Below are 14,872 nucleotides of genomic sequence, written 5' to 3'. Positions count from 1 at the left end.
GTAAAAGCATGAAACAATCCCTATCTACACCACTCACAAAAATTAACTCACAGTGAATTAAAGACTTAAATGTAAGACCTGAAACCATGAAACTCCTAGAAGAAAACATAGTCAAAAAGCTCCCTGACCTGGGTCAGTTCAGTTCAGTTCAGTTCAGTCACTCAGTTGTGTCTGACTCTTTGTGACCCCATGAATTGCAGCATGCCAGGCCTCCCTGTCCATCACCAACTCCCGGAGTTCACTCAAACTCATGTCCATCCAGTCGGTGATGCCATCCAGCCATCTCATCCTCTGTCATCCCCTTCTCCTCCTGCCCCCAATCCCTCCCAGCACCAGAGTCTTTTCCAATGAGTCAACTCTTCACATGAAGTGGCCAAAGTATTGGAGTTTCAGCTTTAGCATCATTCCTTCCAAAGAACACCCAGGACTGATGTCCTTTAGAATGGACTAGTTGGATCTCCTTGCAGTCCAAAGGACTCTTGAGAGTTTTCTCCAACACCACAGTTCAAAAGCATCAATTCGTCAGTGCTCAGCTTTCTTCACAGTCCAACTCTCACATCCATACATGACCACTGGAAAAACCATAGCCTTGACTAGACGGGTCAGCTATTCTTAATAACCTTTACAGACTATAGTCATCTCTCTAAAATTATTAAAAATAGATTCTAGATAAGTAGAAAGGATTATAGATTTCATATAACCAAAGAGCTCCCTGCCAGCTAGGCAAAGATTGATATATGTTGGATGTAGAGCCACACACTCTTATGTCAGTTTTTAAACCAAAATTTTTTCTAAAGACCTAAAACTTTTCATAACTCATTTGATAGCAAAATATGGCCTGAATTCATTTCCAGTTCTTGCCTGGAGAATCCCAGGGATGGGGGAGCCTTGTGGGCTGCCGACCACGGGGTCGCACAGAGTCGGACACGACTGAAGCGACTTAGCAGCAGCAGCAGCATTAACAGTTAAATCCTGACCTAAACCAACATGATGTCTTTATTTATTTCACTTAATGTATATTTTCCTGTGCTCACTATAAAGTTATTAATTTTTTATTATGAGGTGCTCCCCTAGTCCCTGCTGGGTGTGCTCCCCTAGTCCCTGCTGGGTGTGCTAGTTATAGACAATATGTATTCTACATGACAATCTTAAAATCTAAAAAAACTCTGAATTTTGAAAAACAACTGGCCCGAAGGTTTGTGATAAGATACTGTGGACTGTGGTTGCTTTCTTGATCTGCTACACTCAGGGTTTGTAAAAGGATAAAGAAGGATGGAATGAAATGGTATCACGATTTTTTCAATTACTTAGAATCCCAACAGAAGGCTGAAGAAGTTTGTCAGATATACTATATGCAGCTACGCTCTGGCCTTAAAATAGAAAAAAAGGTCTGTTACTTTAGGAAAGAAACCACCAAAAGGCATTCATTAACAGGTAAGGAGAAACTATGCATTTCCTGATAATTTTTCAACATAATGATGGGCGTTGATTTGCCTTCACTTATCACATCAAGATACGTAATTTCCTTCCTCACCCAAATTCCTTCTGGAAAAGAGTAAGGATGAGAAACTATTTTTTAGTCATTTTCAGAAGGGCATATAAAGTTTTTAATAGTGTGGAAGAAATGGTTATATCATGTTAAGTAAAAATAGAGGATACAAAATTATAAATATATTTTATAATATTTTTAAATGTTTTTTCTTTCATTTAATGCCTGGACTCCAATGAGTGTGTCCTATTGGGATAAAAGTATGTAGAAAGTATTGATCCCTTCAGACCATAGCATGACCAAAGCCCTGGGGTCAGTCATCACTGTGAGCAAGCAGCCTTGACTGGAAGTCCTCAAAGGGGTGATGGGAAGGGGTCTGCACTGAGTGAGGACTGACAGTCCACTCCTATCCCCACCCCCGTCCTGCAGCTGAGAAGTACAAAGAGCATCTGGCATTAGTTGCCTGTGAGCAGCTGAACCACCTTCAACAGTCTGTGGAGCAGGGCTTCACCTTGGGTAAAACGATGGTCCCATACACTACAGCAACTGGCCTTCCAAGTATCAAAGGTAAGATTGGTCACAGGGGTGTGTGAGGGTGAGAAGAGAGGCAGGACATGGGACCCTCACAAGTGCTGGTGCAAGAAGCAGCCCCAACTCTACAATTTCATGTATATCAGAAACTTCTGTCCTTTTTAAGTGGTATCCAAAGTAGTACAGGGTATCTGCTGTAACAGTACTTGTGCACTCTATAGTCAGAACTATACTATTGTTTTGAAATGCTTGCTATGGATTGGAATTTCATCTACATAATTCCTGAGAAAAATATATTATCCTTTTTGGGGGGGAAAAAAACACATTATCTCTCCAAATTTCAACATTTTGACAATGAAAGAAAAGGAAGAGCTATTATATTTTCAAATACAATTTCAACTCAAAAATTTTAAATAATTGTTGATTGTTTTAAATTATATCACACACATGTGAATAAATTCAATATTTAAAGTTCTTAATGTTTTATATATTATTTTCTTTAGCATAATTTTGCACTATAAATAAAATATAATTTTTTTTCCTCTAGGGCCTATATATGTAGTCTCTAAATCTGACCCAGTTTACCCCAGCATGCTGCAGAAATATCATTTTTTGCATGTGCTGATATATTAAAAAAATTGAGAGTACTGATTTAAGTGTTGCAGTTTTTTTAGCCAGAAGACAAAATGAGGCTCACACTTGCATCCTCCAGGATTGTTGAAAGTCTCCAAGTAACTCCATCTTTATAGATGGGTATTCACTTATCCATGTCTATCAAAATACAGTCCCCTGTTGTCCACAGTTCCCTAGATCATATAAATTAAGAAGCAGAGTTTTCTTCAGGCAACGTCTATCACTTTTCCGGTTTCTTTCTCCCCATCAAACCCTCCCCTTAAGCACACTAATATGGCCTCCCACGGCCTTCACACAGGAGGCTAGCATCTTTGATCTCCTTCATGCAGATGGTTAGCATCTTACGATCCCATAACGTAGCTCAACCTTTGAGCTATGTTAAGTTTGTGTCTGAGACTTTCATCTATTCAACGGTGATAGACAAAGTACAACTCAAATTGCAAAGACAAACAAACAAAAAAAAACCACAACACATTTAGAAGGTTTCTTAATTTCCAAAAGATTTTTCATGGAAACAAATTTTTAAATTCTTAATGACAAGATTTTTACTTGTTACAGAACATTCTGCTTCCCTGAGTACATACAACGATCAGTTCATTACTTTTGTTTTGGAGGATGGAAGCTATGAGATCTATGTGGAGGACTTGATAGACAACCAAGAGAAAGGTAGACTATTTCCTTTTGTCTATAATAATATAATGATGACTAGTAAAGTAAAAGTTAATAAACTTAGCAAACTGTAAACAATAGATTAACTCAGATATGGCTAATAGATTTCATGCTATGTGCTTACTCCAATGCACTGGCAATAGATGCTTGAATATCACTGTATTGGGGAGGATTCAGAAGCTTATTCAGGGTTCATCAAGGAAGAATGATGATATTGAGAAGTCGCATCTGTTGTGAAATATGGAAGGAAGTACCACACATATTTACTGTCATTAAATTATTAATATCTACTAGGTCTTTCCAGTTTTATCAATACCACTAGAGTGTAATTCCAGAGAAGGCAATGGCACCCCATTCCAGTACTCTTGCCAGGAAAATCCCATGGAAGGAGGAGCCTGGTGGGCTGCAGTCCATGGGGTCGCGAAGAGTCGGACACGACTGAGCGATTTCACTTTCACTTTTCACTTTCATGCACTGAAGAAGGAAATGTCAACTCACTCCAGTATTCTTGCCTGGAGAATCCCAGGGATGGGGGAGCCTGGTGGGCTGCCGTCTATGGGGTCACACAGAGTCGGACACGACTGAAGTGACTTAGCATAGCATAGCATAGAATAGAGTGTAATTTTAGCAAAAGAGTATACCAATGCTATGAACAACATTTTAAATATTTTAATACCAACATTGTTGGAGAAATCCTCAGAGCATATTTATACATTTTTAAGACCTTTCTCAAAGCCACAAAAGTTTTGCTTTTATTGACACATAATAAGAGGATGTTTTCTGATGTTATATATGTTGAAACCGAAATCATTTGATAAAATTATATCTCACTAAAGGGATTTTATGCATTCTCTTTCAGACAAGGTGTTACTCCGATACTATGATTCCCAATTCCCCTCAAGTGAAACAGGTAATTTGGGAAGCTGGGTAGCTCTGGGGCTAGAATTCTTAAATTTAGGGGTAAAGACAAATCCAAACATGTTCCATGGGAAAGGAAGGTGTCTCAGAAGGTTCTCTCCTACCCAGTTCATGGTAAAAAATATTGGATTTTAGATTTTAAAAGGACTTATTCCATCTCATCCATTTTGCAGTTTAATAATTAGGACAAACTGGCTGCATTTAACAGAGATTCAGAATAACAGTGTCTTAAGTTACACAAATTTTATTTCTGTTTTAGCTAGGGCATAATGGCAGTTCAACATGTTGCCCAGGGACCAAGCTCCTTTCATCTTTGTGGCTCTGTAGCATCTACATGATTCAAGATTCCTTGCCACCATGAAATATCTTATCAGAAGGACAGAGGAAGACAAACTATGAGTTTTATTTCCTTTAAGAACACAACCTGGAAGTTGTACCATTCACCTCATGTTGGTCAGAACTAAGACATATTGCTACATAAGGCAGGCTTGGAAATATTCTAGAGGAGTTAGATATTGGGAGACAACTATCAGTGGCTTTCTATGCAGACACGGAAGCTGACACTGAGAGCAATACCCATTAGAGTCTCAATTCTACTATTAGAAAGCATATAAGAAAACTAACTTCTCTCCTAAAGGGCCTTAGAATTACACCTTACTGTCCAATGACTCTTTAGTTTTATCTGGGTACAAATATTTCTAATAGATGTGTTGGTGAATGAAATAGTCATTTTACATCTTGGTCTCTTTTCCTGGGTGTTAAATTCATTTAAATTAAAATGAGTTACAGTTCTTAACTTTATAATTTGTGTGTTTTAATTGCAAGATGATGGTGGCAGTCATCGGAAGTTAATGGTAAACCTGAGCCCCACAAAAGACAAAGACTTCTTGCTGCATGCCAACAGTAAGGAGCACTCTGTGGAGGTAACAGAAACATGCACCTAATTGTCATGATTGACTCTACTCATCTGTGCAGATTTGGGGGTTGGCGGTACTTCAAAGAAGTTTTGTTTGTAATATTGTAAATAAAACAAAATCAGTTACAATTAATACCTTGCTTCTGAAATAGGGAAGGGAGTAAAATTGGCATGTGTAGCCTTCCTACTGAAAGTCTGGTCTCTGCCAGCAGTGCAGCATTACCTGGGAGCTTGTTAGAAATGTAGACTTTCAGACTCCCTCACAACTGAATCAAAATAAGCATTTTAACAAATCTCCAGGAGACTCATAGGTACTCCTGGGTACATAGGTACTCATAGGTACATAGACTCATTAAAGTTTGAGAAGCACTGCTGAATAGAATGATATAAAATCCTTTCTATTTGGCTGTAGGAACTGCTGTTTTCTTCCAGGCAGTATTTCCTTGTAAAATATCATTATCTTGGGCAACTGAAAAGTCATTTTATAGTCTGAAACTGCTAAAGGGGTGGGTTCATAAACATTTCCATATGCCAAGATATAGAGATAGCATAACAACCTACATTCTAATCACAGGATTCACTTCCCTGTCTTCCTCAGTTAGTAAATAGAACTGTTATGTTGGTCATGATAAGTGAACAATGAAAAGAAATAGAGGAAAACAATAGAATGGAAAAGACTAGAGATCTCTTCAAGAAAATTAGAGATACCAAGGGAACATTTCATGCACAGATGGACACAATAAAAGACAGAAAAGGTATGGGCCTAACAGAAGCAGAAGATACTAAGAAGAGGCGGCAAGAATACATAGAAGAATTGTACAAAAAAAAGATCTTAACGACCCAGATAACCACAATGGCGTGATTACTCACCTACAGCCAGACATCCTGGAGTATGAAGTCAAGCAGGCCTTAGGAAGCATCACTACAAACAAAGCCAGTGGAGGTGATAGGATTCCAGCAGAGCTATTTAAAATCCTAAAAGATGATGCTGTGAAAGTGCTGCACTCAATATGCCAGCAAATTTGGAAAACTCAACAGTGGCCATAGGACTGGAAAAGGTCAGTTTTCATTCCAATCCCAAAGAAGGGCCCTGCCAAAGAATGTTCAAACTATTGCACAATTGTGCTTGTTTCACATGCCAGCAAGGTAATGCTCAACAATATGTGAACTGAGAACTTGAAGATGTACAAGCTGGATTTAGAAAAGGCAGAGGAACCAGAGATCAAATTGCCAACATCTGTTGGATCATATAAAAAGCAAGGGGATGCCAGGAAAACATCATCTTTTGCCTTCATTGACTAGGCTAAAGCCTTTGACTCTGTGGATCATAACAAACTGTGGAGTATTCTTAAAGAGATGGGAATACCAGACCACCTGACCTGCCTCCTGAGAAACCTGTATGCAGGTCAAGAAGCAACAGTTAGAACCAGCCATGGAACAATGGACTGGTTCAAACTAAGGAAAGAAGTACATCAAGGCTCTATATTGTCACCCTGCTTATTTAACTTATATGCAGAGTACATCATGTGAAATGCTGGGCTGAATGAAGCACAGGATGGAATCAAGATTGCCAGGAGAAATATCAATAACCTCAGACATGCAGATGACAACCACCCTAATGGCAGAAAGCAAAGAGGAACTAAACAGCCTCTTGAGGAAGGTTAAAGAGAAGAGTGAAAAAGCTGGCTTAAAACTCAACATTCAAAAAACTAAGATCATGGTATTGGTCCCATGACTTCATGGCAAATTGATGGGGATAAAATGAAAACAGTGACAGACTTATCTTCTTGGGCTCCAAAATCACTGTAGATGGTGATTGCAGCTATGAAATTAAATGACACTTGTACCTTGGAAGAAAAGCTATGACAAACCCAGATAGTCTGTTAAAAAAAAGAAACATCACTTTGCCTACAAAGGTCCATATAGCCAAAGCTAAGGCCTTTCCATTAGTCATGTACAGATGGGAGAGTTGGACCATAAAGAAGGCTGAACACAAAAGAATTGATGCTTTCGAACTGTGGTGCTGGAGAAGACTCTTGAGAGTTCCTTGGACAACAAGGTGATCAAATCAGTCAATCCTAAAGGATATCAACTCTGAATATTCATTAGAAGAATTGATGCTGAAGCTGAAGCTCTAATACTTTGGTCATCTGATTTGAAGAGCCGATACCCTGGGAAAGACCTTGATGCCAGAAAAGATAGAGGGCAGGAGAAGAAGGGGACAACAGAGGGTAAAATGGATGGCATCACTGACTCAATGGACATGAGTCTGAGCAAACTCAGGGAGATAGTGAAGGACAGGGAAGCCTGGCGTGCTGCAGTTCATTAAATCACAGAGTTGGACACGACTTGGTGACTGAACAACAAGAGCAGTATAGCCATGCAAGGTACTAATGTAAACTCTGGATGCATCTCCCTTAACAAAACATTTCTAAGTTTATATAACAGTGTTTGGCATATATAATTACTCAACAATACAAGCTGACTCCTAATGAGCTTTATTATATATACCAAGTTGTGTGCTAAAGGTTAAGTACTATCTTATTTAATTCTCACAGTAATTCTCTCTTATGAAGTCATTGTATTGGTCAGATACACTGTGTAACGAACCACTTGATAACTTAAAATAATACTCATTTATATCACTCACATATCTATGGGTAAGTTAGGGGTTGAACTAGAAAACTGGCTGCAATAAAAACTTGAGACTTGAAACATAAAGCAAAGTGTCTAGTTCTCAAAGATACCACATGGCAAAAAGAGAAGTATGAATCCAGAACTACTGCATGAAGATCCACTTATTCTAAGCCATTATGTCTCTCAAAATATACTATCAGTGAATCAAATCAAATTCCCCTACTTGGGCCCTCTGCTCACTTCCTCCCCACTTCCTATCCCCTATCCAGTAAGCAGGCTTGCTAGAAATATCAAGTTATGAATAATTATTCTGTTTTAGTTTTCAACACAGGGATGTAAAGTTGACTCTGAACTTCCCACTCACATATTGGTTACTTTCTCTCTTGTTTTCCTCAGCTACAAAAATGTGAAAACCAGTTGCCAGAACAAACCTTCTTTGTCCTTCATGAGACGTCCTCCCAGTGTGTTTCATTTGAATGTAAGAGCAATCCTGGAGTGTTTCTAGGAGTAAAGGATAACCAACTAGCTCTAATTAAAAGAGGGGAACACCCTGAGGATTCAAATTCACAGAATATCACATTTAAGCTCTCAAACTTAATGTGATGGAAAGCTGCAGATCTTGGGTTGAGTAGCCCAAATAGCTACCACTGCAAAAAAGATGAGATATAAAGAGACAGAGGCACTAATAAAAAGACAACTCGAAGCTCTACAGATTGACCATTTCACAACCAGAGTAAAACATCAAGATTGTTTATAAATACTCAAAATTTCAGATGCCTAAATGGCTAAGCAGGTAATATGAATATGTGAAAAGGCAAGAATAATTTTAAAATTAAGAAAATTAAATCTAGTATTTAAAAGTGAATAATTTCATCTCTCATTTTTAAAATTCCAATTTTTATAGATTGCATTAACTTTAAGTAAGGCATTCTTACATTAGAAAGTAAAATAAATTTTATTTCAGACATAAAACTGAAATTATTAGGAATATCTAACAAACTAGAATTTTTTTTGAAGCATTGAGCCACAACATATGTTCAGGCATCCAAGTACCATGGACTGCAAGTGCTATGGAAGGGCCAGGAGTCCTCAGCCTACTAGAGCTTACATGGGACACAGGATTAATATTACAATTTCAATAACTGGCTATCCCTCATATGTCCTTCTGACCCTGACTTTCAGGAACCCATGACTTTTGATATATTCATCACCTTAAACAAAATTTTTTCTAATCCTTTCTTCTCACATGCACAATTCCTTTTATTGTCTGATTTTCCAATGACCCTGCTTACTATGGAATGTGTGACTTGTTCCTTCCTCTTTTCTTTTGACCAACTGTGTCCTTTTGTACTCCCTGACCTCACTTCTACATCACCTGATCTCTCATGCCAATATGTTTACTCTGCTTTTTCTACCTGATGCTGTAGAATTTTACATAAACCTATTGGTGGCAATATTTTTCATTAAACATCTTTGTGTTTTATTGTTACTAAGGTACTAAAGTTTATAGTCAATCATATAATAACATTTCTCAACTACTAGTTTTTGCTTATTTTAAAACCTTTGCAATTTCTACTGTAATTTTTCATAGGTGTAATACTGACAATAAATGATAAACATAATGACAAAATACTTACAAAATAAGACTTTTTCTGAAAGTGCAGGCTTTTTAAGTTGTTGAGATATATTGACTATAACTGCTGGTGCAACATAAAAGAGGCTGGGAATTACTATATGAGGGCAAAAACTTATAGAACAATATATCTTTGTTTCATTACTTTGTCAATAATTTAACTATAAAAACAACAATAAAAACAGAATCTATATCATTCCCTCTGAAAAACACTAAATGTTGATGATGTGTATCTGTATAATATACTTAAAATGATTACTATTAAGTAACCAAATATATCCATTACATTGTTCATATTCTTAAATAAACTGTGTTTTTCAAAAGCATATGAGACCAGAGTGATTTTGTCATAAAATGACTCAATATTGTGAAATTCTTAAGTGAAAGTACACATACCCTAATCCATCAATGCTAGTAAGTGGAGGAAGTTATTTCTCTAATATTTTTGGTGATTCAAAATTAAGTAAAATTTTCCAGAGAAGAGATTGTGTCTTTTTCATTTTTGCACTCCCAGTGCCCATCATGGTGGCCAGCACAAAGTAGGTATTCAGTGACTTAAACCCAAGATCAAACAGCCAACACATACTTGCATTATAATTTTAACCTAAGACTTCCAACCTGGTTTTCTTATTTTACATGATTAATTTTCCTTTAAAAAACACTTTCTGTCATCGCTATAGTCAGTGTTATTTGATTAAAATATTCAAATGTATGGTGGTTTTTGTCACTTAGATGCCTGTGTTTTGATGGTGGATAAAAGCAATGCCAAAGAATGCTCAAACTACCGCACAATTGCACTCATCTCACATGCTAGCAAAGTAATGCTCAAAATTCTCCAAGCCAGGCTTCAACAGTACGTGAACTGTGAACTTTCAGATGTTCAAGCTGGTTTTAGAAAAGGCAGACATCAATTGCCAACATCTGCTGGATCATGGAAAAAGCAAGAGAGCTCCAGAAAAACATCTATTTCTGCTTTATTGACTATGCCAAAGCCTTTGACTGTGTGGATCACAAGAAAACTGGAAAATTCTGAAAGAGATGGGAATACCAGACCACCTAACCTGCCTCTTGAGAAACTTGTATGCAGGTCAGGAAGCAACAGTTAGAACTGGACATGGAACAACAGACTGGTTCCAAATAGGAAAAGGAGTACGTCAAAGCTGTATATTGTCACCCTGCTTATTTAACTTCTATGCAGAATACATCATGAGAAACGCTGGGCTGGATGAAACACAAGCTGGAATCATGATTGCCAGGAGAACTATCAATAATCTCAGATATGCAGATGACACCACCCTTATGGCAGAAAGTGAAGAAGAACTAATGAACCTCTTGATAAAAGTGAAAGAGGAGAGTGGAAAAAGTTGGCTTAAAACTCAACATTCAAAAAACTAAGATCATGGAATCTGGTCCCATCACTTTATGGCAAATAGATGGGGAAACAGTGACAGAATTTATTTTCTTGGGCTCCAAAATTACTGCAGATGCAGCCATGAAATTAAAGATGCTTGCTCCTTGAAAGAAAAGCCATGATCAACCTAGACAGCATGTTAAAAAGCACAGACATTACTTTATCAACAAAGGTCTGTCTAGTCAAAGCTTTGGTTTTTCCAGTAGTCTTGTATGGATGTGAGAGTTAGACTATAAAGAAAGCTGAGTGCTGAAGAACTGATGCTTTTGAACTGTGGTATTGGAGAAGACTCTTGAGAGTTCCTTGGACTGCAAGGACATCCAACCAGTCCATCCTAAAGAAAATCAGTCCTGGGTGTTCATTGGAAGGACTGATGCTGAAGCTGAAACTCCAATACTTTGGCCACTTGATGTGAAGAACTGACTCATTTGAAAAGACCCTGATGCTAAGAAAGATTGAAGACAGGAGGAGAAGGGGATGACAGAGGATGAGATGGTTGGATGGCATCACTGACTCAATGGACATGAGTTTGAGTAGATTCCAGGAGTTGGTGACGGACAGGGATGCCTGGTGTGCTGTAGTCCATGGGGTCGCAAAGAGTTGGACATGACTGAGCAACTAAACTGTACTGAACTGAAGAAGGCAAAAGAACTGTGCTCCAAAAACTGTAAGATGCTGATGAAATAAATCAAAGAAGACACAAACAGATGGAAAGATATACCAATTTCTTGGAATGGAAGAATATTTTATAATTATATATTTGTTACATTTTACAATATAAACAAATATCAAATCATTATAAAGCACACTTAGAACTAATATAATGTTATGTCAATTATATCTCATTTTAAAAAGATTCCAGTAGATTAAACTCTTTGCAACAGTAACCATCTGTCATATAAGTGCCTTTGTTCCTAGAAAGAATTAAGTTACATGATATTGATGATTTAACACAACTCCATCACCAGTTCAGAACCACTCGACTGATGCTCAGCAATTTATCTTTTCAGATTAAAGTTTGGAACTCATACACATTTAACATTTAGCATTAGTCACCTTTGTTTTTTCATATTAAACTTTAACAGGTGTTGGCTCACTTTGGCCAAACCTGCTAGTCTTCTAAGGATGCCTCTCTCCTGCAGACTCCTTATTGCTCCTCTACCTGAAACGTTCATTCCTACCAGTCTATTTTTTCACATCTGATATATCTTCTTGATTCTTTTCTATCAATGTCTTTCCCATGCTTCCTTCAAAATCCAGTTGTCTCCATCATCTTATTATCTTTTCAAGATTTATGGATGACTCTGACTGTAGTGACGAAGTTGACTGTATTCTGCCTAGCAATGTATGTATGCATAATTTATCTTCCATAAATGGGTGTAATACCATGAGGACATGTTCTTTTTTCTTTTAATCTTCCTTCTAGGACACACAGTGATCTATAACTAGGACAAGTTAATTTTATTCTGTTCTTATTTGTATCTTCATTTCAGGATTATAGCAAACTTTTGTCAGAACACATCTTTCAGAGAATATGCCAAACTTCTTTGTCCTATGTCATTCTCTTCTCAAACATCTGTTAATCACTTTGCCAACAAAGATCCATATAGTCAAACCTATTGTTTTTCCAGTAGTCATGTATGGAAGTGAGAGTTGGACCATGAAGAAGGCTGAGTGCCAAAGAATTGATGCTTTCTAACTGTGGTGCTGGAGAAGACTCTTGAGAGTCCCTTGGACTGCAAGGAGATCAAACCAGTCAATCCTAAAGGAAATCAACCCCGAGTAATCATTGGAAGGACTGATGCTGAAGCTGAAGCTCCAATACTTTGGCCACCTGACTTGAAGAGCCAACTCAGTGGAAAAGACCGTGATGCTAGGAAAGATTGAGGGCAAAAAGAGAAGTGGGTGACAGAGGATGAGATGGTTGGATGGCATCATCAACTCAATGGATATGAGTCTGATCTAACTGCAGGAGATAGTGAAGGACAGGGAAGCCTGGTGTGCTATAGTCCATGGGGTCACAAAGAGTTGGACAGGACTGCATGATGGAACAACAAATTAATTCTTTAGATCTTGGTAAAGTCTTCTCAAGTGTACCATATTACTGATGCAAAATACTCACACTGGGAAAACAGTTCCCACATGAACGGGGTAAGGGAGTGAATATTGATGGATAAAGCTAAAATGTTAGGCATGGAACATATCATTCAGGGTTTTATAAGTCATGTTAAAAATTTGGTTTTTACTCTATGTGCAAAGGGAATCCATCAAACTTTCGAGCAAGATGACGAGATTCAGTGGATTGGAAGGAAGGAAGGAAGAAAAGAAGTGGAGAGATTATTTGGAGAGCTATTACAATAATCCAAGTTTTTAAAATGATGTTTGGTTTAAGGTGATGGCAGTAGACAATGGCAGAGAAGGCAATGGCACCCCACTCCAGTACTCTTGCCTGGAAAATCCCATGGACGGAGGAGGCTGGTAGGCTGCAGTCCGTGGGGTCGCTAAGAATCGGACACGACTGAGCGACTTCACTTTCACTTTTCACTTTCATGCATTGGAGAAGGAAATGTCAACCCACTCCAGTATTCTTGCCTGGAGAATCCCAGGGACGGCGGAGCCTGGTGGGCTGCCGTCTATGGGGTGGCACAAAGTCAAACACGACTGAAGCGACTTAGCAGCAGCAGCAGTAGACAATGGAATTAGTGCACAGATTGAAGATACATTTGAAAGATTTTAAACAGCACTTGGAGATGAACTGGATTGAGAACTGAAGGATGAAGTGATTTGGAAATGATTCAGTTTTCTGACTTGAGCAGAGATGCACAAAGGCACTGAGATGGCAAAACCTGAAGAGAAACAGATTCACAGATGAATGAACAAGTGCTTCATTTTGAATAGTTTGAGATGGTTAATGTACCCACATGTAGATACCAAAACAAGTTTCAATTCTGCAGCTCAGAGGCACTATTCACAGAGATAATCTGCATCATAGTTGTTTTCAGTCAGTTCAGTTCAGTTCATTCCAGTTGCTCAGTCGTGTCCTACTCTTTGCGACCCCATGAATCGCAGCACGCCAGGCCTCCCTGTCCATCACCAACTCCCGGAGTTCACTCAAACTCATGTCCATCGAGTCAGTGATGCCGTCCAGCCATCTCATCCTCTGTCGTCCCCTTCTCCTCCTGCCCCCAATCCCTCCCAGATCAGGGTCTTTTCCAATGAGTCAACTCTTCGCATGAGGTGGCCAAAGTATTGGAGTTTCAGCTTTAGCATCATTCCTTCCAAAGAACACCCAGGGCTGATCTCCTTCAAAATGGACTGGTTGGATCTCCTTGCAGTCCAAGGGACTCTCAAGAGTCTTCTCCAACACCACAGTTCAAAACCATCAATTCTTCGGCGCTCAGCTTTCTTCACAGTCCAACTCTCACATCCATACATGACCACTGGAAAAACCATAGCCTTGACTAGACAGACCTTTGTTGGCAAAGTAATATCTCTGCTTTTCAATATGCTATCTAGGTTGGTCATAACTTTCCTTCCAAGGAGTAAGCGTCTTTTAATTTCATGGCTGCAGTCACCATCTGCAGTGATTTTGGAGCCTAGAAAAATAAAGTCAGCCACTGTTTCCACTGTTTCCCATCTATTTGCCATGAAGTGATGGGACCAGATGCCATCATCTTTGTTTTCTGAATGTTGAGCTTTAAGCCAACTTTTTTACTCTCCTCTTTCACTTTCATCAAGAGGCTTTTTAGTTCCTCTTCACTTTCTGCCATAAGGGTGGTGTCATCTGCATATCTGAGGATTTTGATATTTCTCCTGGCAATCTTGACTCCAGCTTGTGTTTCTTCCAGCCCAGCGTTTCTCATGATGTACTCTGCATAGAAGTTAAATAAGCAGGGTGACAATATACAGCCTTGACGTACTCCTTTTCCTATTTGGAACCAGTCTGTTGTTCCAAGTTCAGCTCTAACTGTTGCTTCCTGACCTGCATACAGGTTTCTCAAGAGGCAGGTCAGGTGGTCTGGTATTCCCGTCTCT

At 38.6% G+C, this 14,872-nt stretch overlaps 1 protein-coding gene across 2 annotated transcripts in view; it reads left to right on the top strand.

The window, feature by feature from the left end:
- The window catches only part of IL33 (interleukin 33), a 128,573-nt gene extending 118,821 nt beyond the window's left edge, over positions 1–9,752 (top strand). For both annotated transcript variants that reach the window (XM_027549315.1, XM_027549316.1), the window contains 6 exons: positions 1,312–1,434; positions 1,919–2,056; positions 3,212–3,319; positions 4,182–4,232; positions 5,066–5,163; positions 8,190–9,752. In XM_027549315.1, the coding sequence (XP_027405116.1) occupies positions 1,312–1,434; positions 1,919–2,056; positions 3,212–3,319; positions 4,182–4,232; positions 5,066–5,163; positions 8,190–8,396 (725 nt within the window). In that variant the 3' untranslated portion in view covers positions 8,397–9,752. The remainder of the gene's footprint in view (positions 1–1,311; positions 1,435–1,918; positions 2,057–3,211; positions 3,320–4,181; positions 4,233–5,065; positions 5,164–8,189) is intronic.
- Positions 9,753–14,872: the final 5,120 nt, after the last annotated feature.

This window comes from Bos indicus x Bos taurus, chromosome 8 (genome assembly GCF_003369695.1).
Source record: "Bos indicus x Bos taurus breed Angus x Brahman F1 hybrid chromosome 8, Bos_hybrid_MaternalHap_v2.0, whole genome shotgun sequence".
NCBI classification, from domain to species: Eukaryota; Metazoa; Chordata; class Mammalia; order Artiodactyla; family Bovidae; genus Bos; species Bos indicus x Bos taurus.
This window is presented reverse-complemented; position numbering and strand designations above follow the sequence as displayed.